Source organism: Penicillium manginii (genome assembly GCF_028828005.1).
Source record: "Penicillium manginii strain IBT 31320 chromosome Unknown utg000007l:1.0-2284322.0:1.0-2285126.0, whole genome shotgun sequence".
NCBI lineage: Eukaryota > Fungi > Ascomycota > Eurotiomycetes > Eurotiales > Aspergillaceae > Penicillium > Penicillium manginii.
The window spans coordinates 1,174,437-1,195,301 of record NW_026643108.1 but is presented as its reverse complement, the minus strand read 5'-3'; the positions used below and the strand labels follow the sequence as shown (position 1 = coordinate 1,195,301).

The 20,865-nt window shown below is 51.3% G+C and overlaps 10 protein-coding genes across 10 annotated transcripts; 5 read left to right on the top strand and 5 right to left on the bottom strand.

Annotated features, from left to right (window-relative positions):
• Positions 1 to 504: 504 nt before the first annotated feature.
• N7533_010383 (hydrophobin family protein) lies at positions 505 to 1,111 on the top strand (the record flags this gene model as incomplete). Its single annotated transcript, XM_057107033.1, has 3 exons — positions 505 to 832; positions 898 to 995; positions 1,055 to 1,111. The coding sequence occupies 3 exons, from the start codon at positions 505 to 507 to the stop codon at positions 1,109 to 1,111; spliced, it is 483 nt and encodes a 160-aa protein (XP_056956250.1).
• Positions 1,112 to 1,538: 427 nt separating this feature from the next.
• On the bottom strand, positions 1,539 to 3,333 carry N7533_010382 (uncharacterized protein; the record flags this gene model as incomplete). The annotated part of the gene is made up of 4 exons (XM_057107032.1): positions 1,539 to 1,765; positions 1,797 to 2,206; positions 2,315 to 2,718; positions 2,773 to 3,333. The coding sequence occupies 4 exons, from the start codon at positions 3,331 to 3,333 to the stop codon at positions 1,539 to 1,541; spliced, it is 1,602 nt and encodes a 533-aa protein (XP_056956249.1).
• A 531-nt stretch (positions 3,334 to 3,864) lies between these two features.
• On the top strand, positions 3,865 to 5,589 carry N7533_010381 (M24 family metallopeptidase; the record flags this gene model as incomplete). Its single annotated transcript, XM_057107031.1, has 5 exons — positions 3,865 to 4,326; positions 4,405 to 4,813; positions 4,871 to 5,086; positions 5,122 to 5,325; positions 5,396 to 5,589. 5 exons carry the CDS (start codon positions 3,865 to 3,867, stop codon positions 5,587 to 5,589), a joined length of 1,485 nt encoding a protein of 494 aa, XP_056956248.1.
• Positions 5,590 to 7,180: 1,591 nt separating this feature from the next.
• Positions 7,181 to 9,201, top strand: sidI (putative long-chain-fatty-acid-CoA ligase; the record flags this gene model as incomplete). Its single annotated transcript, XM_057107030.1, has 5 exons — positions 7,181 to 7,595; positions 7,679 to 7,976; positions 8,042 to 8,421; positions 8,479 to 8,808; positions 8,873 to 9,201. The coding sequence occupies 5 exons, from the start codon at positions 7,181 to 7,183 to the stop codon at positions 9,199 to 9,201; spliced, it is 1,752 nt and encodes a 583-aa protein (XP_056956247.1).
• Positions 9,202 to 10,604: 1,403 nt separating this feature from the next.
• On the top strand, positions 10,605 to 12,052 carry N7533_010379 (putative pyridine nucleotide-disulfide oxidoreductase AMID-like; the record flags this gene model as incomplete). Its single annotated transcript, XM_057107029.1, has 4 exons — positions 10,605 to 10,713; positions 10,867 to 11,208; positions 11,279 to 11,636; positions 11,701 to 12,052. The coding sequence occupies 4 exons, from the start codon at positions 10,605 to 10,607 to the stop codon at positions 12,050 to 12,052; spliced, it is 1,161 nt and encodes a 386-aa protein (XP_056956246.1).
• A 236-nt stretch (positions 12,053 to 12,288) lies between these two features.
• On the bottom strand, positions 12,289 to 12,864 carry N7533_010378 (F-box domain protein; the record flags this gene model as incomplete). The annotated part of the gene is made up of 1 exon (XM_057107028.1): positions 12,289 to 12,864. One exon carries the CDS (start codon positions 12,862 to 12,864, stop codon positions 12,289 to 12,291), a length of 576 nt encoding a protein of 191 aa, XP_056956245.1.
• Positions 12,865 to 13,095: 231 nt separating this feature from the next.
• N7533_010377 (glutathione S-transferase family protein) lies at positions 13,096 to 13,833 on the bottom strand (the record flags this gene model as incomplete). The annotated part of the gene is made up of 2 exons (XM_057107027.1): positions 13,096 to 13,707; positions 13,780 to 13,833. The coding sequence occupies 2 exons, from the start codon at positions 13,831 to 13,833 to the stop codon at positions 13,096 to 13,098; spliced, it is 666 nt and encodes a 221-aa protein (XP_056956244.1).
• A 523-nt stretch (positions 13,834 to 14,356) lies between these two features.
• N7533_010376 (GMC family oxidoreductase) lies at positions 14,357 to 16,684 on the bottom strand (the record flags this gene model as incomplete). The annotated part of the gene is made up of 3 exons (XM_057107026.1): positions 14,357 to 14,585; positions 14,632 to 16,242; positions 16,311 to 16,684. The coding sequence occupies 3 exons, from the start codon at positions 16,682 to 16,684 to the stop codon at positions 14,357 to 14,359; spliced, it is 2,214 nt and encodes a 737-aa protein (XP_056956243.1).
• A 684-nt stretch (positions 16,685 to 17,368) lies between these two features.
• Positions 17,369 to 18,846, top strand: N7533_010375 (uncharacterized protein; the record flags this gene model as incomplete). The annotated part of the gene is made up of 3 exons (XM_057107025.1): positions 17,369 to 17,468; positions 17,541 to 17,663; positions 17,732 to 18,846. The coding sequence occupies 3 exons, from the start codon at positions 17,369 to 17,371 to the stop codon at positions 18,844 to 18,846; spliced, it is 1,338 nt and encodes a 445-aa protein (XP_056956242.1).
• Positions 18,847 to 18,938: 92 nt separating this feature from the next.
• N7533_010374 (rRNA (cytosine-C5-)-methyltransferase RCM1) lies at positions 18,939 to 20,768 on the bottom strand (the record flags this gene model as incomplete). Its single annotated transcript, XM_057107024.1, has 2 exons — positions 18,939 to 20,477; positions 20,571 to 20,768. 2 exons carry the CDS (start codon positions 20,766 to 20,768, stop codon positions 18,939 to 18,941), a joined length of 1,737 nt encoding a protein of 578 aa, XP_056956241.1.
• Positions 20,769 to 20,865: the final 97 nt, after the last annotated feature.

Genomic DNA, 20,865 nt, shown 5'->3' with positions numbered 1-20,865 from the left:
GGGTTCCTCCATAGTTCGAGGTCGATTTATCCAATAAAGAGCTCTCTGACTGGCATTTGGGCGTCGATCGACAGGGACAGCTGTGAAATGTTCCTGCAGGACCACTCTCAGGTTGAACATGTATCACACCAAGGCACTCAAAGCTGCGGTGCCAAGTGAGAAAAAAAAAGTCCCGATGGGAGTTGCTCGACAGAGTTCGTGCGCTGAGAAGAAGCAATGATCCACGATCGCCACCAGCAGGGTCTACGGATCTATTGATTGCCTACGGAATAGAGCATGCAAGATGGTATGGACTACTCGAACTTTGCATCCAGGAAGAAGGAAATTAAGAGGCAGGGCCAGAGACAAGAATGTATAAAGCCATTGAAGAATCCGGCCTCAACATCTTTTTTCTATCATCAGCTTCAATCACTCTTCTCAATTACCTCGTCTTTCCAACCCCACTCTTCTCTTCAATCACTCTTTGATCCGCTCCTCGCGACCAAAACAACCTAAACATTCAAAATGAAGTTCTTCGCCACCGCTCTTGTCTTCGCCGCCGCCGCTCTGGCCATGCCTCACTCCCCTGGTGCTGAGGGCTCTGGTGATGGTGTTGGTGGAGGTGGCAGCAACATCAAGTTCCCCGTCGAAAAGAAGACCACCGTCCAGCAGGCCCAGGCCAAGTGTGGTAACGACGCCAAGGTTTCTTGCTGCAACAAGGCCACCTACACCCACGACATCACCACTGCCAACACTGGCCCTCTGGCTGGTGTTCTCCAGACTGCTCTGGGTGGTGGCCCCGGCGGTGACGGTCTCGGTATCTTCGGCCAGTGCAACGACATCAGCGCCAACGGTGAGTCTATCAATTAATCTCGCGATGGTATAATTATGAACATTCACTAACTTGTGATACTTTAGTTCCCGTTCTGAACATTGTTGGCGGCGGTATCGACCAGCTCGTTGAGCAGAAGTGCAAGCAGAACATTGCCTGCTGCCAGAACAACGGTGCCCAAGCCGTAAGTTGCTCATTCTCTCTCACAGATACAAGCAAACAGTCTGCTAACAATATCTTTAGAACGGCAACCTCGTCGGAGTCGCTCTTCCCTGCGTCGCTCTCGGCTCTCTGCTGTAAGCAAGACACTCCGTGTCTTCATCATCGTCGGGATCAACGAGGGAGCCACTATGTGAAACAGTTAGTGTGGCCAATCGCCCGCGAGGAGTATACAATGAATCTACGTACATACACGTACACTGCAATGTTTACGCAAGGCCTTTTTGATCCGGTTAATTGATGCAGTGGTGGCCTAAGGGGGTTTGTCGGTCACCGGATCATGTCCTTCGTTTGCCTTTCGTTTGTCTCCTTACTTGAGACTACTACTATGTATTTATTCTATTTAATAGAAGGCTCTTGCTAATTCTGTCAATTCTGTCCTTCAAATTCTTGACTGCTCTTGTTCTTTGCGTCCTAGTCTTCTCTATTTCTAGATGACCGGGTGGTTGTCCGGAAGGGAAACTTCTGACCCTACCCAACCTAGTTCAGTCTGTTACCTAGGTATGTTTCATTCCACCACTTTTCCGTCGGGCAGTTCATGCTGCTCTTCGACACCCCACTCGATATTAGTGTATCCGTTGGCAATGAGGTAATCCTTCCATTCTTGGTCACCATGGTCTAGGATCTTGTTGCTATCTTGGAGAACAAACCAAGCCAAAAGGGACCCCAGCACAGCAAATCCTGATCCTATCAGGAATACAGCCTGGGTACCTCGCAGACTGTCGTCCCCCCCAACTGGCCAGGATGGGCTTGAAAACTTGCGTACCAATCGCTGCCCCTGCCTTGCTCCAAGCAGCGGCGAGTCCGACTCCGTGACCACGAAGAGCTGTTGGAAAACTTTCACTGGCCGTGAGAACAATTGTCGAGCCGGGACCAACCTCCCCAAGAGTGAGGAAGATGCCGTAAAGGACGATGAACAAGGGCAGCTTCGTTTGGATCGGCCCTAGCGCTCCTCCTAAGATGAAGCCGAGAATAGCCTGAAGCATGAAGCCCAGCGCCATGGTGCGCCGGCGACCAATCTTATCAGACAGAAAGCCACCGATAAAAGCTCCGGGGATATAGAAGCAGTTGATCAAGGTTCCCCATGCCATCGTCAGCGCTAGCGATGAGGATGGATTCACGCGACCAACGATGGTGGATGAAAAGAGGCCGAACGGGTAAGAGATGTAGTTATAGCTGCACAATAGATTTGTCATTAGCACTTCTCGTTGCAGCGATCGCTGACAGAGATCTAGATTTAGATCCACTTGTAAGCGGCTGGGGAGCTTCTCGTCTCCAACTTACATGAACCACGAACCACACACGCCCAGCAGCGGTCGCCAATATTTCTTCACAGCTAACCAGTACGGAATACGTTGCTTTTTCATTGAGCTTTTGCGATATGCCGTGCTCATCACCATGCGATATCGAAACCAGAATATCGATAGGGGTGCGATAGCACCCATAGCCAGGGAGACGCGCCAGACGGCCTCATAGTGGCGGACTTGCTGGTGGAAACAAAGCAGCAGAATTAAAGGAACAAGTGCTCCAAATGCGAATCCCAGTGAAGCCGAAAGATCACCGATCATTGCAAAGATAAAGCCACGTCGTTTGCGAATTCCTGGCGCCTCGTCCGTCGCTTCGGCGGCACCAGCACCTGCGACGGGATATTCTCTACCAACGATCAGCACAGTATCTTCAAGGGAAACCTGAAGAGAGAAGCTCCCTTGGATTTAATTCATGACTCACCCGCCTGCACCCACACCAGCGATTCCACGTGCAATGATTAGCATCCAAAACATGCCGTCTTCTGTCATGCCACTGGCACCAGCACTGAGAGCGATTCCCAGCACCAAAATCGCCGTTGTTAAGACGGCGCCTGTCTTACGACCGAGTTTATCGGAGATGTATCCAAATGACAGCATTCCGATGATCATGCCGACCATAAAAGCATTCGATAGGCGTGCCGCGACTTCGGTGGTCAGTGAGTTGGGGTAAATGACTCCCATCAACAATTCGATGTTGCCAATAATTGAAGCATTGAATCCATCTGATCCAATGGCTAGGCCGCTGAAGACGACCATCATAACCATTGACATACGCGAATAACCCCGATCAGGGCCATCTTCGGGTGCATTGGGGCTGGCATGGACAGTAGCATGGGCGGTCGCATTAGGTGTCGCAGTGGGAATTTCATGACTCGAGACTACTTTCTCCTGTTTCTTCTCATCCGGTGGTGCGGTCGGCTGGGAAAGAGAATTCTCCTTATTTTCGACTAGCTCGAATTCGTTCATTCTGGGTTGCTGCGTAGGATACGCAGCCATTTCTTAGAGATTGTCTGAATCGCATATCCTCCTGCCGCTCGCAATAGGCCGCACCTCGCACTTTATATCGATGCTATCGGCTTGCATCGCATGGACCTGCATCATTTTTGGGTATAGAACCGATTTGCTAGAGATTGCCATGCTTTATTAGAGCCCTTCACGCGCCAATCAGCTGGTATGATTTGGCATGCGGGGTTAATCAAGGGAGGTTGGAAAGCTGCTAACACGCCGGTTGGCGACCATTACTAAATCAACTTGATTCCGATCAATGAACAGCGTTGAATCCCGCAGATTCAACTTAGTGTCTACGCTAAGAAACCTTGCAATTGCCGGGGTGGGACTCGTGCGAAACGCCCTCGCTGCGGGAGGAAGGTCAAAACGAGGCGATAGCCGATCCCCCAAATGCCACAGCCACATCACATCACCGACAAATGGAAATGCGAGGGCAAAGGTGATACAAAAATCCCCGTCTGATCTGATCCCTGCGCGGTTCAAACTTCCAGAGACAGAAACTTCAATTGATAACGCCCTATGTCGAAACATTCGGATTGGAACACGCCCGACGTGGAGGCTCGGGCGATTTCAACCTCCGGTAAATCGAGACACAATCGCTTTTCTCTCCGCAATGCAGCGTGGATGCTTGCGGGGGCTGGTCTTGCAGCATCTGGATTTTATCACTATTCATCTCAACGCAAAACCCCACGGTCGCATCTGTTTCTTCCAGAGACCGGTGGCAATTTCGCACCTTGCCGAAACCATGAAGATCCTGACCCTTTGAAGACTTTCCAGCAGTGTGCAATTGACAATCTTCTAAACACCGGTTTGCCCTTCTTGGAAAATGCATCGCCCATCACCGTTGATGATTTTGAGGAACGCCGTCAGCGATTAGCTCAGGCCTTGGTGGCGGAGGATGTCGATGCATTTGTAGTTGAGCCGGGTTATACTTTCAAGTATTATGGTAATGTGAGCCAACCTGAGTGGGAAGTATGGGAGGTGCGTAGTACAATCTCAGGCCATCGATTTACCTCTCCTTCTGAATACGTTTTACTAACCTTGGAAAGCATGATATAGCCCGAAGAACGCCCTTTTCTGATGGTTGTGCGGCCATTCCAAGACGAAGCAGGCAGTGTCAAGGCGAACACGACTTTCCTCTGCCCATCATTTGAGGCTGAGCGAGCGAGACTCCTTGGAATGCCTTTTACCGAGGCCATTCGAATTGTGCCATGGGAAGAGCACTGGGATCCCTATACCACTCTCCAGGAGTCCGATGTGTTCTCCGATCTGACTCGCACCCCTCGGTTGATGGTCGATGAAGAAATGCGCGATTTCATCCAACGCGGACTGGCATCAGTCGGATTTGATGTTGTTGGATTGGGAGGCCACGTTGAAGAGGTTCGCCAGATCAAGAGCGCAAGCGAGGTTGAGATCCTTCGTGCCGTCAACACAGGGACCGTTGAAGCGGTACGCCAAATGAGAAGATGTCGGTTCCCCCACTCGAATAGACTGGAGACTCAATGCTGACTGCTTTACTTGAAAGGTCTGTACCCAGGGTTGACTGAGAATCAAATCGCTGCAGCCCTAGACGATGCTCTACGTGCAGCTGGAATGGAACCATTCTTCGATATCGTACTATTCGATGAGAATGCATCAAATCCCCACGGTGGTACCAATGGTACCAAGGTCCTCCAGGCCGAGACTTTTGTGTTGATTGATGTTGGGGCCCATCTGTACGGTTACTCCTCTGATATCTGTCGTACTTTCTTCCCCCGTTTCTCAAGAAACCGTCAGAGAACGAGCAGGCACTGGCTCCACATATCGCGGAAAAGCTCAAGGTCTGGGATATTGTCTTTGAAGCACAGACACAATCGATTCATCAGTTCCGAGAGAATTACACTGCCGCGAGCGTGGATATCGCTGCGCGCAACGTGATTGACGAAGCCGGGTATGAAGGAACCTTTACTCATCGCCTCGGCCACGGGATCGGAATCAAGGGTAAGCTTCTTCACGTTTCCATTGTTTGCTTTTGTTTCACTTTGCTGATTCCATTGATCGTCTTAAACAGCCCATGAAAGCCCCTATCTTAACAAGGGAAACCACAAGACACTTCTCAAGACCGGAATGGCTTTCACTTCCGAGCCCGGTATCTATTTGGTTGATAAGTTTGGTGTCAGACATGAGGATATCCTTCTTGTTCAGGGCGATAATGAGCCTGAACTGCTGACAGGAAGCAGAGCCGTTGGACCATGGGACCCATGAATGGAGCTTGTAGAGCTAGCGGTGATGCCCAAGGCGACCAGTTCGTAAACTGTGACTTACCCCAGAACCAACGTTTTGTCGACGAAGTCAAGAATGGAAGAAATGGGCCCGATAGAAAATTAACACGATGAGACCCTGATTTAAAACTTGCAAGTAAATCTTCATCAGTCGTAACTTGGTACACATTACTAGTAGTATCTTCCCCACGTAAAATAAGCCATTCCTGTCAACCTTCTACCTACCTACTACCTAGGTAGCCGAAAGGTTCCTTGTCTTTCGATCAACTGGTGAGTATATCATGATATCCCAGCAGAATAACTAGGTTGAATGTCAAATGTCATTGCCAAAGTAATCCCACACCTGGGCATGCCCGTGCATCACATTCAAGCTCTGCCAACGCTCCTTCTATCCTAGTATTGGACCCGATAATATCTGCGAAGACATTCAGAGCTCATCAAAGATTTTGCAGTTATGCGGGCTATAGATAGTTATAGTGAACTTGAAGATCTTCTGGAACTAGAATTACCAGACTCCTGCGGGCCCAACGTGCTGTCAAGCGGGTCCACGGCCGATCGACACTGCAAGGTCTAGTGAGTAAAGTGTGAGAGTTCAAGTTATACAGCACCAGCCCTGGAGGACACTCTATATATGGGTAGGGTCGTAAATATTAATTTGAATACTCGTAGTGTATGAGTGGGTAGGGCAGGTACAGAATACTTTCCTCCGGGTTGAGTTGAGTGGATGATGGAAAGGCCGATACCGGGATTGATTAGATTGAGCGTAGAGATGGGATGGAGATTTTCCAGGAACCTTCAGAAACCTTTGAGACTGGCACGTCATCTCGGTCTTAGTGTACTAATACGTAGCCTCGGCCTGTATTCTTTACTCGGTAGACTCTAGAATACACTGGATGTACTGTATGTAGTATTTGTGGGCTGCAGAATTATCTGATCCTGGGTGGAGCCCGGGTTTTTGGCCAGCACGATGGCCATTCATTTGGGATTGAAGGGATCCGATTAGTTAGATATTACCTAGGTACTCCGTAATAATATCCATTAATACCCAAGAATTCACTCCATTCTCGGAGATGCCCTCTCACACTTGCCTATTCCAATCTCTTTCTCCGAGTGGACCCGATGTAAGCGAAGAACCCGCGAATATTAAATACAGACGGGTACAGTTCAATACGGCTATTATTACACCAGATGTATAAGATACACCGTATTCAATACATATAAATACATCATCGTACAAGACCACAGATAATCATCATGTAGTATCATGATGCTAGTGTAGATTATGCATACAGCATTACTGTGTATACAGTAATTAGTACATAAATCACACAGTTACCTAAGTATCTAGGTACCTACCTAGTACGTAGTAACTAGTAACTAGTAACTATCATCTCCCGAGGTCGCTGAGTGAATACCTCACGGTGGATCGATCTGAGACGAGAACATCTCCACCATTGGCACTCCCCACTCTTCTGCATTTCAATTCGCATTGTTCCCCTCTTCCTGCTAAAAGACGCGCTTCCCCCTCCATTTTGACTTCAGGTTTTGCATTCTCCCCTGCATAGACTCCGGCCATGGCAGTCCCTCCCTCTGTCCAGCGTCTGAATCAGACTCTCGCCCACATTCACCCCGCTACTGCACCGCTGCATCTGTCGATCGTTGCTGGTCCGACTCATCCCAAGCTGCTCGACATCACTCTCGGTGAATTGTTGACCATTCAGGCCCTACACTACGCCGACTACGAATGTCTCGTCTTTCCCTGGACCGGAGCTCGCTGGACCTATGCCCAGCTGAAGGATGAGGCCGATCGTCTTGCCCGCGGCATGTTGGCCATGGGAATCCAAAAGGGCGATCGTGTGGGTGTGATGGCTGGCAATTGCGAGCAGTACATTTCTGTCTTCTTCGCCGCAGCTCGCGTGGGTGCCATCTTGGTTGTCCTCAACAACACCTACACTCCGTCCGAGCTGTCTTATGCTCTCAGTCACTCCGGTATGATTCGATTCAACCTTGTGTTTGAACCCTGCAGATCCTTGCAGACCATCGCTGATCAAGAACTCCACCGGTCTATTCAGGTTGCCGACTTCTCTTCATGACCCCCCAAATTGGCCGCCACAACCTCGAAGAAGTCCTACTTGAACTCGGATCGACCCCGAAGATAAACGGCACCTCTGACCACCTCGACGAGATCGTCATTCTGCGTGGAGCATACAAAGACTTTCCCACCTACGCCGATATCATTCAGCGCGGCGTTTCACAGTCTGCTCACCTTCTTCAGGATCGCGAGGCTGCACTCCGCCCAGACGATGTCTGCAATTTACAATTCACCAGTGGCTCGACTGGAAATCCCAAGGCCGCCATGTTGACCCATCAGTATGTTCCAAACTCTGTATGCGACGATCATCAAGATCATCGCACGCTAACCTTCCCCCGTGCAGCAACTTGGTCAACAACTCCCGCTTCATAGGCGATCGCATGAACCTGTCTTCTTTCGATATTCTTTGCTGCCCTCCGCCACTCTTCCACTGCTTCGGTCTCGTTCTCGGCATGTTGGCCGTCGTCACCCATGGCTCCAAGATCATCTTCCCCAGTGAAACCTTCGACCCCAAGGCTGTCATGCATGCCATCTCCGATGAGAAGTGCACAGCTCTGCACGGTGTTCCAACCATGTTTGAAGCCATCCTCAGTATTCCCAAGCCCGCCAACTTTGATACCTCGAACCTGCGTACCGGGATTATTGCTGGGGCCCCGGTCCCGCGTCCACTAATGAAGCGCTTGCTCGAAGAATTAAACATGACCGAGTACACTAGCAGCTACGGTAAATCCTCTATCGTCTTCCTTGGCTCTATAATTTTGTCGCTAATGAAATTCAAAGGTCTCACCGAGGCATCCCCCACTTGCTTCAATGCTTTCACTACCGACAGTATCCATACCCGACTCACTACGGTCGGAAAGGTCCTGCCCCATGCGCGGGCCAAGATTGTCGATGCCCAGGGCAATATTGTTCCAGTTGGACAGCGAGGTGAACTCTGTATGGCTGGGTATCAGCTCACTAAGGGCTACTGGAACAATCCAAAGAAGACGGCCGAAACACTTGTCACCGATGCTGAGGGCATCACCTGGCTGAGGACTGGCGACGAAGCCTCTTTCAACGAGCAGGGCTACTGCACAATTACTGGCCGTTTCAAGGACATCATCATCCGTGGTAAGTTTCACATCTCACAGCATCTACATGCAGGTTGAATCTAGACTAACTCCCTTTGTCATAGGCGGCGAAAACATCTACCCCCTCGAAATCGAAGAGCGACTTGCCGCCCACCCCAACATCGAATTAGCCTCTGTCATTGGCATCGCTGATCAGAAATACGGAGAAGTGGTGGGTGCCTTCATCCAAGTCAGTCCCGGTCAAGCCCGACCGGCTGATGATGATCTGCGCGCTTGGACGCGAGAGACCCTTGGCCGGCACAAGGCACCGCAGCATGTGTTTGTGTTTGGTGAGGAGGGAGTCCCAAACACTGTCCCCGTGACCGGCAGTGGAAAGGTTCGCAAGATCGAGCTTCGCGATATGGCGACTGCCGCCCTCGCTCAGCGGGCCTAATGCCAAAATGTCGCCTCCATTCCCATTTCCGCTTCCACCTGCATCGCCGGTTAATACCCCCCTTTTTTATTCCCCATGCTTCTACTTTTTCTTTTCTTTTTAGCTAGGCGTGTTCATACTCATGTTTTTCCGGGATAGAACCAAAAGAACTTTTTTTTTTTAGAGCGCCCCACCGGGCAATGATTTTTTATCAGATTTTGCGAGGCGCAGCTTTTTTCTTTGCCAAGGCTTTTCAGCAATCTAATTTGAATATTTTTCTTTTCTTCCTTGTTTTCTTCTCTTTCTGTTTTTATTTTACAGACTTTACTCTCTAATTTCCCCCTCTTTCCACGCTAGTAACAACAAATGCTGACGAAAAGGGGAGCCCTTCTTTAGCGACTTGGCGTGGCGAGTGATAATGACGCGTTCCCTTAATCAGATTAGATGATCATCTTGTCTGATCCAACGAGCCATTTTGATTGGTCCCAGTGGGCTGGTAATTACCGGAATAACCAATACACGCCACAACCACGGATTCAGGAAATACCTCGGAATACATGAATACACATGAATACAGAATACATATGAAATTCCCCACTGCAACTCTGTCAAGTCGGTTTAACCCGCGGGAAAGGCGGATTCTTCTGCCTTGTTGGTTCAGGCGTGTTATGCAGGGACTCTGGCACATGTACAGAATAATTTGGTAGATCACATCGAAGTAGTAACAACTTGAAGCATCATGCCTCTTGTATTCTCACGGGGTCAGGTTCAGGGGTCTTCAAGTTTGTGGCGTGAGAACGCGGTGCTTCTATTGCTAACCCTTACATAAATTCGGTCTGCCATAGTAGCAGCGCTACTACTAATCTCGATCTCTCTACTCCATAGTGTATGGAGTATTTCGGCAGGGCCCCGGCAATCGACGGAGCTGAAGCACGAATAAGCCAGTACGGAGTACGAGGGAAGAAATGCTGCAGGATACTCCATTCCATCCACAACCTCTTAAGAAATGCTGGCCAGATCAGACGCTCCCCACTAGCCAAGGAATGGCGGGCTCCAACGTTCTGGGTTTTTTTTTTTTCCTTTCTTTGTCTCATCTTCTATTTCTCTTTTTTGGATCGGATCTGATAACAGCCGGGAACCACGCCCTAAGGCGCACGACCCTCACTAGGAACCCTGGATGTCTCATCTGATAAGATGAGATTCGGATCGGTAACCTACCGAGAATGTCACCCAGTCCAGTGGCAGTGCTAATGCCAATGCTAATGCTAATGTAAAGCTGGTAATCCCTCAACTCAAATAATATTGCGCCTTTGATTATGTCCAGGATTCTCTCTTTTCTCCGTTCCCCTCTCCTTCAAGTTCACCTTTCTCCCTCCCCCTGCCAACATCTCTACTACTCACGCACCGTATCACGATTCTACACTATGCCTTCCAATGACGGTGTTCCTGGTGCCCGATCCTATCGGGTACTCATCATCGGTGGCTCCTACGCGGGCTTGAGCACTGCATTAACCCTGGTCGATCTTTCGCGGGGTCGCATACCTCGCTTCAGTTATGACCGAGAGATCGCTCCCCGGCCCATCGCATCCCAGTAGACATTACCGTGGTCGACGAACGAGATGGCTACTGTATGATATTATGATGAAACCCCCTCTTGAGACCTTCACTCCACTCACCATCTCTCAGATCATCTCATTGGATCGCCCAAGGCCCTAGCCTGCGAGAAATTCGCATCAGATTCGTGGACCCGGTTCCAGGATATTCCGGGCCTCAGATCCTCGGGCATCAACTTCATTCGGGGAAGCGTTAGCTCAGTGGACTTTGCAGCAAAGACGGCCCACATTGACGAAACAGACACGAAAGCGAAACGCAACGAGTCCTATGATTATCTGGTTGTCGGCTCCGGCTTGCGACGGAATTTCCCCACAGTCCCACAGTCTCAAGTACGAGCCGACTTTATCGCAGAGGCCAAAAGCCACGCCGAAGATATTCAAAATTCTCGCGAGGGCGTAGTGGTTGTTGGTGGCGGTGAGTTTCCATTGAATTTCCTCAATTCTTCCCCAAGGTTCTGCGAAGCTCATCTTCCGTTGTATGCTAGGTGCCGTTGGCGTGGAAATGGCGGCAGAGCTGAAGGTTCTCTACCCGGATCAAAAGATCACTCTCATTCACTCGCGAAACCGTTTACTCTCGTCGGAGCCCTTGCCAGATGATTTTGCCGAGCGCGTTGAGTCCTGTCTGCGTGAAGTGGGCGTGGACACAATTCTGGGTCAGCGTGTTGTTGATACTACAGCTGTCAATACAGAGGACGGTCGCCGAGTGTGGCGTCTAACGCTGGCCGATGGTCGGGAGCTGACGACTGGTCTTGTGCTTAGCGCCATCTCGCGAAGCATCCCTACTTCCACATATCTTCCATCAGATGCATTGAACGAGGACGGCTATGTGAAGATTCATCCTTCGTAAGTCTCTATCCTCCCCCTGCACTCCTCTCGCTGAGCTCGGATAATTAATATTGATGAACAGTCTTCAATTGTCCGGACCTATCCCAAACGCAGAGAGCCATTACTGTGTAGGAGACCTTGCGGCGTGGCCGGGTATCAAGCGCTGTGGAGGTGCAATGCACATGGGCCACTTTGCAGGTCATAACCTCTATGAGCATCTCATGGCAGAATGTGCCGGCAGTAAGCCGGACGTGAAGAATCTGAATCCGTTCCCCAATGTCATCGGATTGGCGGTAGGAAAGAAAGCCGTCAGCTGGACCCCCGACGAGGGAACTCGACACGGTGAGGAGCTGATGACCAGCCTCTTTGGAGAAGATATGGGAAATTCCAGTGAGCATATTCCCCGGCCCCTTGCTGATTGTATCGAGAGCTAACGCGAGAACAGACTGTTGGAATTATATGCAACTCGGTGAAGCTTGCAAGGCGTAGGGAGACCTTTCTGTTGATTTGGAAATAGGCAGTATTTATCTGAATCGACGAGCGATGTGTGCATACCCAAGGCTGTCCACATGATTGTATAACCCGTCGAGATCTGGCGTTTCGGGGTTTCAAGAAATGCGAATTCTCGCTTTCAACTGGTGTTAGAGTATTCAATTGAGTATTTTCAACTTCAATTTTCTTCCTTTGCCTCCGTGTTTCGCCTGTAGGTATATCCAGATTCACTCGTAGAAGGATGATCGATCTTCGCCAAGGACCCGATTGTTACACCCGCCCGTAGGCAGCGGATCTGCCAACATGAGATACATTCCAAAGTATTCCGGCCATGACGATCTCGTGCGCCGGGTAGAAATCGATGGCAAGAAAGACAAAGGACAAAGAATTGTTCATTGATAGTCACTTGGGCGCCAGGCCCATAGCGGGCGGTACCCCCATCCTCGCGAGGCATCAGACCGCAGTCAATACAGAAGCGCTTATGGCAGTCCCGGGCCGCGCGAGAACGACGATGCTGCAACATCCGATCGGCGAAATAAACGGCCGGGCGCAGGCGTAGACAATATCGACAGGTAAAGACATTGTGATGACGAGCCCAGTCGGTCGCCTCGGCGTCCACGAGTTGGCGGTGGGTGGGAGGGGAAAGTGAGTCGTATAGGTAAGCGCAGGTTAAACGGAGCTGTAAGTAGTCGGGAATAGGCAGGACCTCGGCGATGGCGATGTGTAACTCTGGTGGGAGGCCGAGGAAGGGCATGGGGAGGTGAGTGAGTGAGGAGGAGAGAAGGTGAGGCGGAAGGCGGCAGTATTTAGTAGTAGTAGTAGTAGTAATAGTAGTAGTAGTAACTATACGAGGTGGTTACTATCCATGGATCATATGATGCTACTAGTATACTACGACATATACATACACCACATATACTAAACAGATATAGTATGGTCATTCATTGTCATTATGCAACTCAAAATACTTTTCTAGGATTTCAGTTTATCCCTCATAAGCCTGACGCTTCTCAATAAAGTTCTTCTCTCCAAAGGCCTGCTTGACACCCTCCTGCTGGAGGACACGTTCATACCAAGCAACAACAGTGGGGTATTTCGGGCGCATCTCCGCGTCGATCGCCATAGCGAATCCCCAAACCAGAGCAGAGGCAACAGTGATATCAGCCATGCTGATCTTATCCCCATCGACAAACCAGGTACGGCCTTGTAGATGGGTCTCCAGACAGGCGAGGGAACGCTCCAGGCGTTCAAGAGCCTTGGTCTCGGTGGCGGCGTCATAAGGGACAAGCTTGATACGCCACAGAGCAAGCTGCTGGACAGGATCGAGGATCTCACCCTGTGCGAAACAGATCCACTGGCGGATTGAGGCACGGCCGGCCGGGGTGGCGCCCATCAGTTGGCCGGCAGCGGGGCCACTCTCGGCCACGTATTGAGCGATAGCGTCGGACTCGAAGATGACGGTACCATCGGCGGCTTCAAAGGCGGGAACTTTACCCAGAGGGAACTTGGAGACAAAGTCGGGAGTTTTATTGGTGACGCCCATGGTGAACTCGGGGATGGAAAGCTCCAGGCCATTGATGTTGGCAGCCGCCTGGGTCTGGAAGGGGGTAAAGTTAGCTGTCCATACTAGTCTGAGGGGATCAATAAATGCTCGATGCTAAAAATATACCTTCATGACCCTAGGGCTGGGCGAGTAAGAGTAGATTGTGCCGAATGGTGCCATTGTGGATTAGAATGAGGTGAGAGTTGCAGAGGGGAAATCTGGGGAAATCAAAGAATCCTATGAAGTACTACTATAAGTAGTACTAGGTGTCAACAATGCCCCCCCCCCCCAGCTATCAATTAGTCAATATTAATAATTCTCATGTCTCATTGTCCCACCCAAACACGCATACGCCGAATCATCGTAGGATATCCGACTAATAATGCGGAAACCAGTGGAAGTTGATTTCTAAGCAAAGTGGATCGACTGGTGGAGATGCCAGCAGATGGTGAATACGGGACTACGACGGAGTATACACTAGACTAGAACTTTCAAGGTTGTGTGTATATGGAGTACTAGTAGATGGTGTGCAGGATCAAGACCAAGAGCTTCGAGGTTCAAGTTATGAATAAATCTCATATTATGCATTGATGCTTGAAACATCAACAGCTAAACCAGCTAGGGGGATCAATCGCTCTCCACGCCACCGCAAATCGTCAGAAGAAACAGAAACAGATACTACTAGTATATACAAAGACACCCGCTACAGACGAGCAAGGCCGCCTCTCTCACTGCGTGGCTTGCTTAGCGACCGTGCAACATTGCGACTCGCCCAGTCAGCAATGGCCATATTGGTGACCATCGGATTCACTCCGCTGGCACTGGGGAAGACTGACGCATCCACCACGTAGAGTCCGTCCGTGTCCCAGACCTGACAGTCAGGGTCGACCACACTCGACTTGGGGGGATTTGCCCATTCGACATGTGCCCATCTGGTGAGCACTGGCAAACAAGGCCCGTTCCGCGTTGAGCGGGCACTTCTGACGCAGTTCAGTGATCCAACTCTGGAGAGCTGCGTCGTTGGTACCTTCCGGAGCATCAGTGCTGGATGGGTCTGGTCGAATAAATGGCGGCAGGTCGCGGTAGGTCGTGTGGAACTCTTTGGCGCCGGAGATGTACGCAATCTTCGCTGAGGCGATCAATCCCTCCACGATATGCTTGCGATCAAACGGTGATACAGTGTAATCAATGCGGGCACGTCCATCAACCGGGTCCGGGTAAACGCGACCTGCGTCGCGGTCCTTGGTCAAGGTGATAAAGCTGGTGCTATGGCTCATCCCGGCGGCCCACAGCTTATAGTCCAACCCATCCCGCCAGGGGAATACTGAGATGAAGACAGAGGGCATCATTGCGACGGCCTCAACCTTCACACCGTGGCCCTTGCCATCCATGTCTTCGAATTCGTTCACCACGGTGGTCAATGCTGATCCCTCCCATGGACGGACCTCATCCTCGAACACTGCACCACCCAACATGACAGGATGGAGGTAGAGATTCTTGCCAATCTGAGAGTTCTTGATGCCACTTCGCAGCAGTAGCAGAGGACTGTTCAACGTTCCGGACGATATGACAACCTTCTTGGCCTTGATGTTGACCTTGCGTTGGACCGCACCCTCGCCGCTCAAGCCCAGATAAGAATCTCGAGAAGTCCAGGTTCCCTGCACGCCGGTGGCCTTCCGCTTGCCTCCATCCTTGGTAAAGACCACCTTGTCGGCATTATATCCTTCGATAAATATCGCGCCGGCCTTAGCGGCATCTGTCAAAAAGGACTCTGTGGGGCCCTTCTTGCCGGTCGAATGGCATCCGAGTGTGCAGTAACCACAGTAATGCTCCTCGTTGCCGGTATTCTGAGGCACCGTGCCGGCAGCGTAGCCCAGTTTCCGTGCGCCCTCCAAGATCACATTATTACCATAATTATGTCGGACGTGCTCGAAATTCACGCCCATGCGGTCGCAGACACGATCCAAGCTCTTCTGGAACTCAAAGGAGGTGAAGAAGGGAAGACCAGCATCTGCCCACTCCTGACGGACATAGGCCTGGGTTTGCAAAGATGCCGACCAGTTGACTGTGCCGCCGCCTCCCCACGTTGAGCCTGCCAGCACGGCCATAGAGCCATCATCACTCATATTGGAGCCGGCATTCTCAAACATGTTCACATAGCCCTCATTGGCGGTCATGGGGAAGTGCTGGCTCGAGTACGAGTAAGATTTCTCCACCACGAGCACTTTGAGGCCTGCCTCGGCCAGATTCTTCGCAGTCACGGCACCCCCGCAACCACTGCCCACGATGACTACATCAGCCTCGATGGTCTCGGGCTCATCACCGGCCGGAAATTGCAAGAATTCAAATGGGAACCCATCAGTGGGCTTGCCATGGACAGGGATTCGCGGAAATCCGAGCACACGGCCAATCGTTGGGCTGGTCATGACCCAGGATTTCTTGACCGTAGCAGTGAGCCCTCGATATACCGCACGCAGCGGGGGTAGTCGAGAGGTGTCCCATCCTCGAAAGACCTTCTCCCGGAAGGCGATAGGCTGTTGGTGAATGAGAGTCGTGGATCCCGTCAATATCAGCGAGCCAGCTCGCGAGCTATCAAAGTCAGTACGGAGTTGTGATTGGAGGGAATGCAATGATGCGTGGTGTTGGTGTGAACCTACTTGAGGGCATTCAACACGAGACCGAAGCCATTCTTTCCCTCTTCATGAACATGGTTGCCGATGATCCGCTGAACGGTAGCACGAAAGATGGGATTCGAGGAAACATCCTCCTCGAGGTACTCTTTGGCGAGGGCAGCAGCATCCGGACCTGGAATTAAGGTGGACAACTTGGTGACAGTGTTATCCCATTCCCCAGTTGAAATGACCTTGTCCGCGGAGGACTTGATGGTGGCAGCAGTGCGGATGGACGGAATGACTGCATCGGCCAAAGCGAAGAAGGTTGTCCACTGCTGTTCTGACCAGAATTTGACATCTGGAGCAGGAGGCAGTGAGACCGGCCGGGGAGAATAAGCAGATTCTGTTTGGTCGGCCATGGCAAGTTGAATATGGGGTAACTGAACTAGCGTGAAGAGCCTGGTTTAAGGATCTCGATCTCCAGGGGGGAACGTGGAGATATACTGCCAGTGGGTACTAGTACACAGTTGACTGAGCAGTTCGGCCAGATCAAGACAGCCCAGATCACACTCACTCACACCGGGTGTGAAAGTAGCTTTCCCCACATCCCCAACTCTTAAGCCCTTTTTTCTCACTCACTTTTCACAACTCGTGCCCAGCGTGGCAGTGATGACAGAGGGAGGTAGTGGATAGAGCCTCGGCTGGATGTCGATCCACTGGAGCAGCGTGGGTCAAACGCGCCAATGGGCAGCCAGTGGTGAGGACCGAGTTTGGAGACCATGTGAAGCTGGCAATAGGCTAGTCTCATCTGGGAAGTAAGTGTCCTGACTGTAGAGGAAGTACGGAGTAGTTGGAACCAGATACTCCGGATAAGACCCATATAAGCATGTACTCTGTAGTATGAGTATGGGATGATATGGGATGATATGGGCTGATGTGTGGGAAGAAGAGGTGAAGAGGTGAAGTTTAGTGTACTCCATAGATACTAGTTGGTAGTGGTGAGAGTCACGAGTACCTCTCTCCGCCTTCCAATGGGAACTTCTCATCCTCAACATCCCAGTACTACGACCTACTGGTAGTAATCCGTACTCAATATTCCTCTCATGTCGGGATCTGCCTGTTCACTCCCCCCTGAAAAGGTCTTCTCCATTCAAATCGGCTCCGATCTTTTTCGCCTATCGGGTGCCTCCATTGCCTCCGACGGTCCGCTCATCCTCCTAGCTATTCCCACCCCCACCTCGAATCTGATTTGATCTGACGTCGGATCCCCAATAGCCCCCTCCTACTTCTCTCGCTTCTTTGAAGAACAAGTGCGCGTCAACGATGCCTCCAGTTGTCGCACCCTCTATATCGACCGCGACCCGGTCACCTTCCGGGACATTGCGCGTCATCTCCAAGGTACTATGACTGTGACACCAGAGCTCTCAGAGCTTCCCTCCTACCCCGTATGCGACTGACCCCCATAGGCTACCATGTCCGTCCACGCGATGGTCCGCAATTTGTGAAACTCTTTGCCGACTCCCAGTTCTACAGCTGTACGTCATTTGATCTCCCAAGTCGCACAGAGCGTGTCGCGCTCATAGCTAACCACCGTCCACCTCGTGCAGTGCCCCGACTGATGTCCCAGCTGTTCGAGTCCGAAATCTTCATTCAAATCGGTGATCGTCATTTCGAAATCCCTCGTGATATATTCTCGAGCCCTGGTGACTCTCCCAATTTCTTTACTCTCGGCTTCGGTGCCTTCTTCGCCTCCCCGTCCGAGGTCTTCCCCGGCTTGGATCGCACTGGTCTCCTCCGTCCACCCGCCATCACACCCCCGAGTGTCCCCAATCGATCCGCCGAAGTTTTTGCCGACCTCTTGCATATCCTGCGGGGGTACCCGTTGCACATTCGAAATGAGGAACACCGGGCAGAGTTGATACGTGATTGTCGTTACTTCCACCTCCGCGGAGTTGAGCAGAAAATCATCCCCCATAAACTTTCCGTCAATCCCTTCACCCAGCGACCGGAAGTCACAATTCGTCTAGAGGATATACGACCGTCGGGAATCCATTTCTTTCCGGATAACCCTGCCTCGCCGATCCTTGGCTTGGTTGGGTACGCTCGTCCCCATGTCGATGAAAAACCGGCCGATTTAATTCTACAAACGGGAGATGACGCCGCTATTATTGATCGCAGGGGCTCAATTCTCACGGCGGACTTTTTGGGCAACTTCAAATCTCGCATGACCAACTTGTTACAAGTAGTGGGCAAGAAGATCGAACTACCGGATCCGCAACAGCTCAGCGGGATGCCAGTCAAGGTCCGTCTTGGTCGAGATGTAGATCTGAATGTCGATGGCGAGAACGATCCCCAGTTCACCCTGATTCTAGCTGGGCTCAAAGACGATGAGACTGAACCTCCCGCTAAACGCCAACGATCTGAAACCCCCGCTGGGGCCCGTTGGCTTGTTCGCAATGCGCAGTGGAAACTACAGCTCCAACCGAATGGTGACAATGGATTAGAGCTTGTCCTCTTTGCCATCAAGCTGGATCTCTATACAAATCAAAGAGTTCATAACCAGGCTCGGAATTTCCTCTGAGCGGAGCATTCTCCAGCACTGACGATATATATGATACAAATAGAGCACTTAGATCTGTGTCGATTCTCTTTATAACGGGTGATGGGTATATTTTAATCGGAGAAACCCTCCCAGTCATCATCATCTTGATCATCCCCCTCATCCTCTACTTCTTCCTGGTTGTTTTTGTGGGCGATTGCAGCGTGAGCCACGTCCTTCCCCTTTCCTTTCACCCGGGATGATGTCTCAGCGCTCTTTTCCTCTTCGTCGTCTTCGCCGTCACGAACAAAACCCGCGACGAAGAATCCACCCAGCCCTTCAGCATCGCCAGCCCAACAACGCAAGCAGGCTTCCAACGCCTCCTCTGGCAGATCAACTTCCGCAGGACTCTCGCCTGATTCCCCATTCTCCCGGTCCCGTCGAACTCCACGATGTTCCCACTTGCGCAGCCCGGCCGGTTGCTCGTCGCGCCGCAGGAGTCGCCAGCGGCGTCGCTGTGCGACTTCCGATGCCAGGACCCGAGCCACAACTGCCTCGTTCTCCATCAGATGGATCGAACAGGTGCTGTATGTGACATGAGTGGCGGCGGGGAAGCTCAGAGCATGCTCCACAATGCGCGCTTGGAGGTTGGACAGCTTGGTGAGCCGATCGTGGTCCATGACCCCGTCAGGCGTGTCATTCTCATCCGAGGGCGACACAGCTGGGGTTTCGACCGTAACCTTGGATTTCTCGCCTGCATCCTCCTCGTCGTCAGTTTGGCGTTTGCGCTTCTTCCCCTGTGATTTTCCCGGAGTGACCTTGGCCTTGGGAAGGGTGAAATCTGGAACATCATCTCGGCCGATAATTCCACTGCCAGAGCAACTGGGATCTAGCAAAAGGCCCGACACATCTTGAAAACGTTCCTCCTGAGGATCCAAGGCCAGGAAGTCTTGCCCTTGGAGGATTGTCACCATAGAATCTGCCCCGGCCAGAGAAACCATCTTATGTAACGTTTTTGAGCGCACTCTTGACGCATCCATAGAAAAGATTTGTTTCCGGCCTTTTTGTTTCTGCTTCGCGACCAACGATGCCATATGCGTAGTTTTATTACCAGGGGCAGCACAACCATCCACCAAATCCCCAGACCAAGGGTCATCTGCACCCCGATCACCCAGCAACAGATACGCAGGAAAGCAAGAAGCCTTGTCTTGCAAAATAATCTCCCCATTCTTGTATGCCGGCGAAGAAGTAAAATCCGCTCCGTACGGAACAGCCACGAGGTCCGGGATATGCGGATCGCGATATAACAGCTTCTGCTTAGGCTGACCTTCCTCCGGAGGGGCCAATTCCACCAACGAATGCACTTCGCGGTAATCGGCAAAGGTCGTCCGGAGTTGCTCGTCCAGGGTACTCCGAATATTATTAACGCGCACCCAGCGTGGGTATACGAAATGAGATGTTCCGTCAGCTTCACGCTTCTGGCGCAGAATCTTCGTCTTGAGCTGTTCGACGGTGCCGCATGCGCGGCGTACACGCGATTTGGTGAACTCGGCCTTCAATCGGACTTTATGGCGTTCGACCGCTTGGCGGAGAGGATGTGTGGCTGGGGCAGCGATGCCCTTTTTGGCGAGGAGGTGGTCATGGACTAGGAGGACGGCGAGAAGAGGGTTGAGCTGGATGATTGATTGTCAGCGGACTTGTGGAGGTGAAAATGCTAATGCTAATACTAATGCTAATTCCAATGCCAATGAAGATGTAAAACTCACCTTTCGCTCCAGACTCAAAATGTCGGCATTTTCAATCACCTCGGCCAGGATGGTGTCCCATTTGGCGGCTTCACTGACGAGGGCATAGATCTGGGCTGGTTTGGCGCGGAGGTTGCGGGCGCTGTAGATGCGAGATTTGAAGGAGCCACCAGAGGCCGGTGCGGTCAGGATGGCCTCCGCATCGAAGTAGAGGGACATTTAAGTAAGTCCGTGGAGAGAAAATCCAGGTCTGGGTTTGAGCTTCACGGTGATCTCAGGTCTATTTGAATTGAAGTGAAGTGAAGTTGAAGTGGAA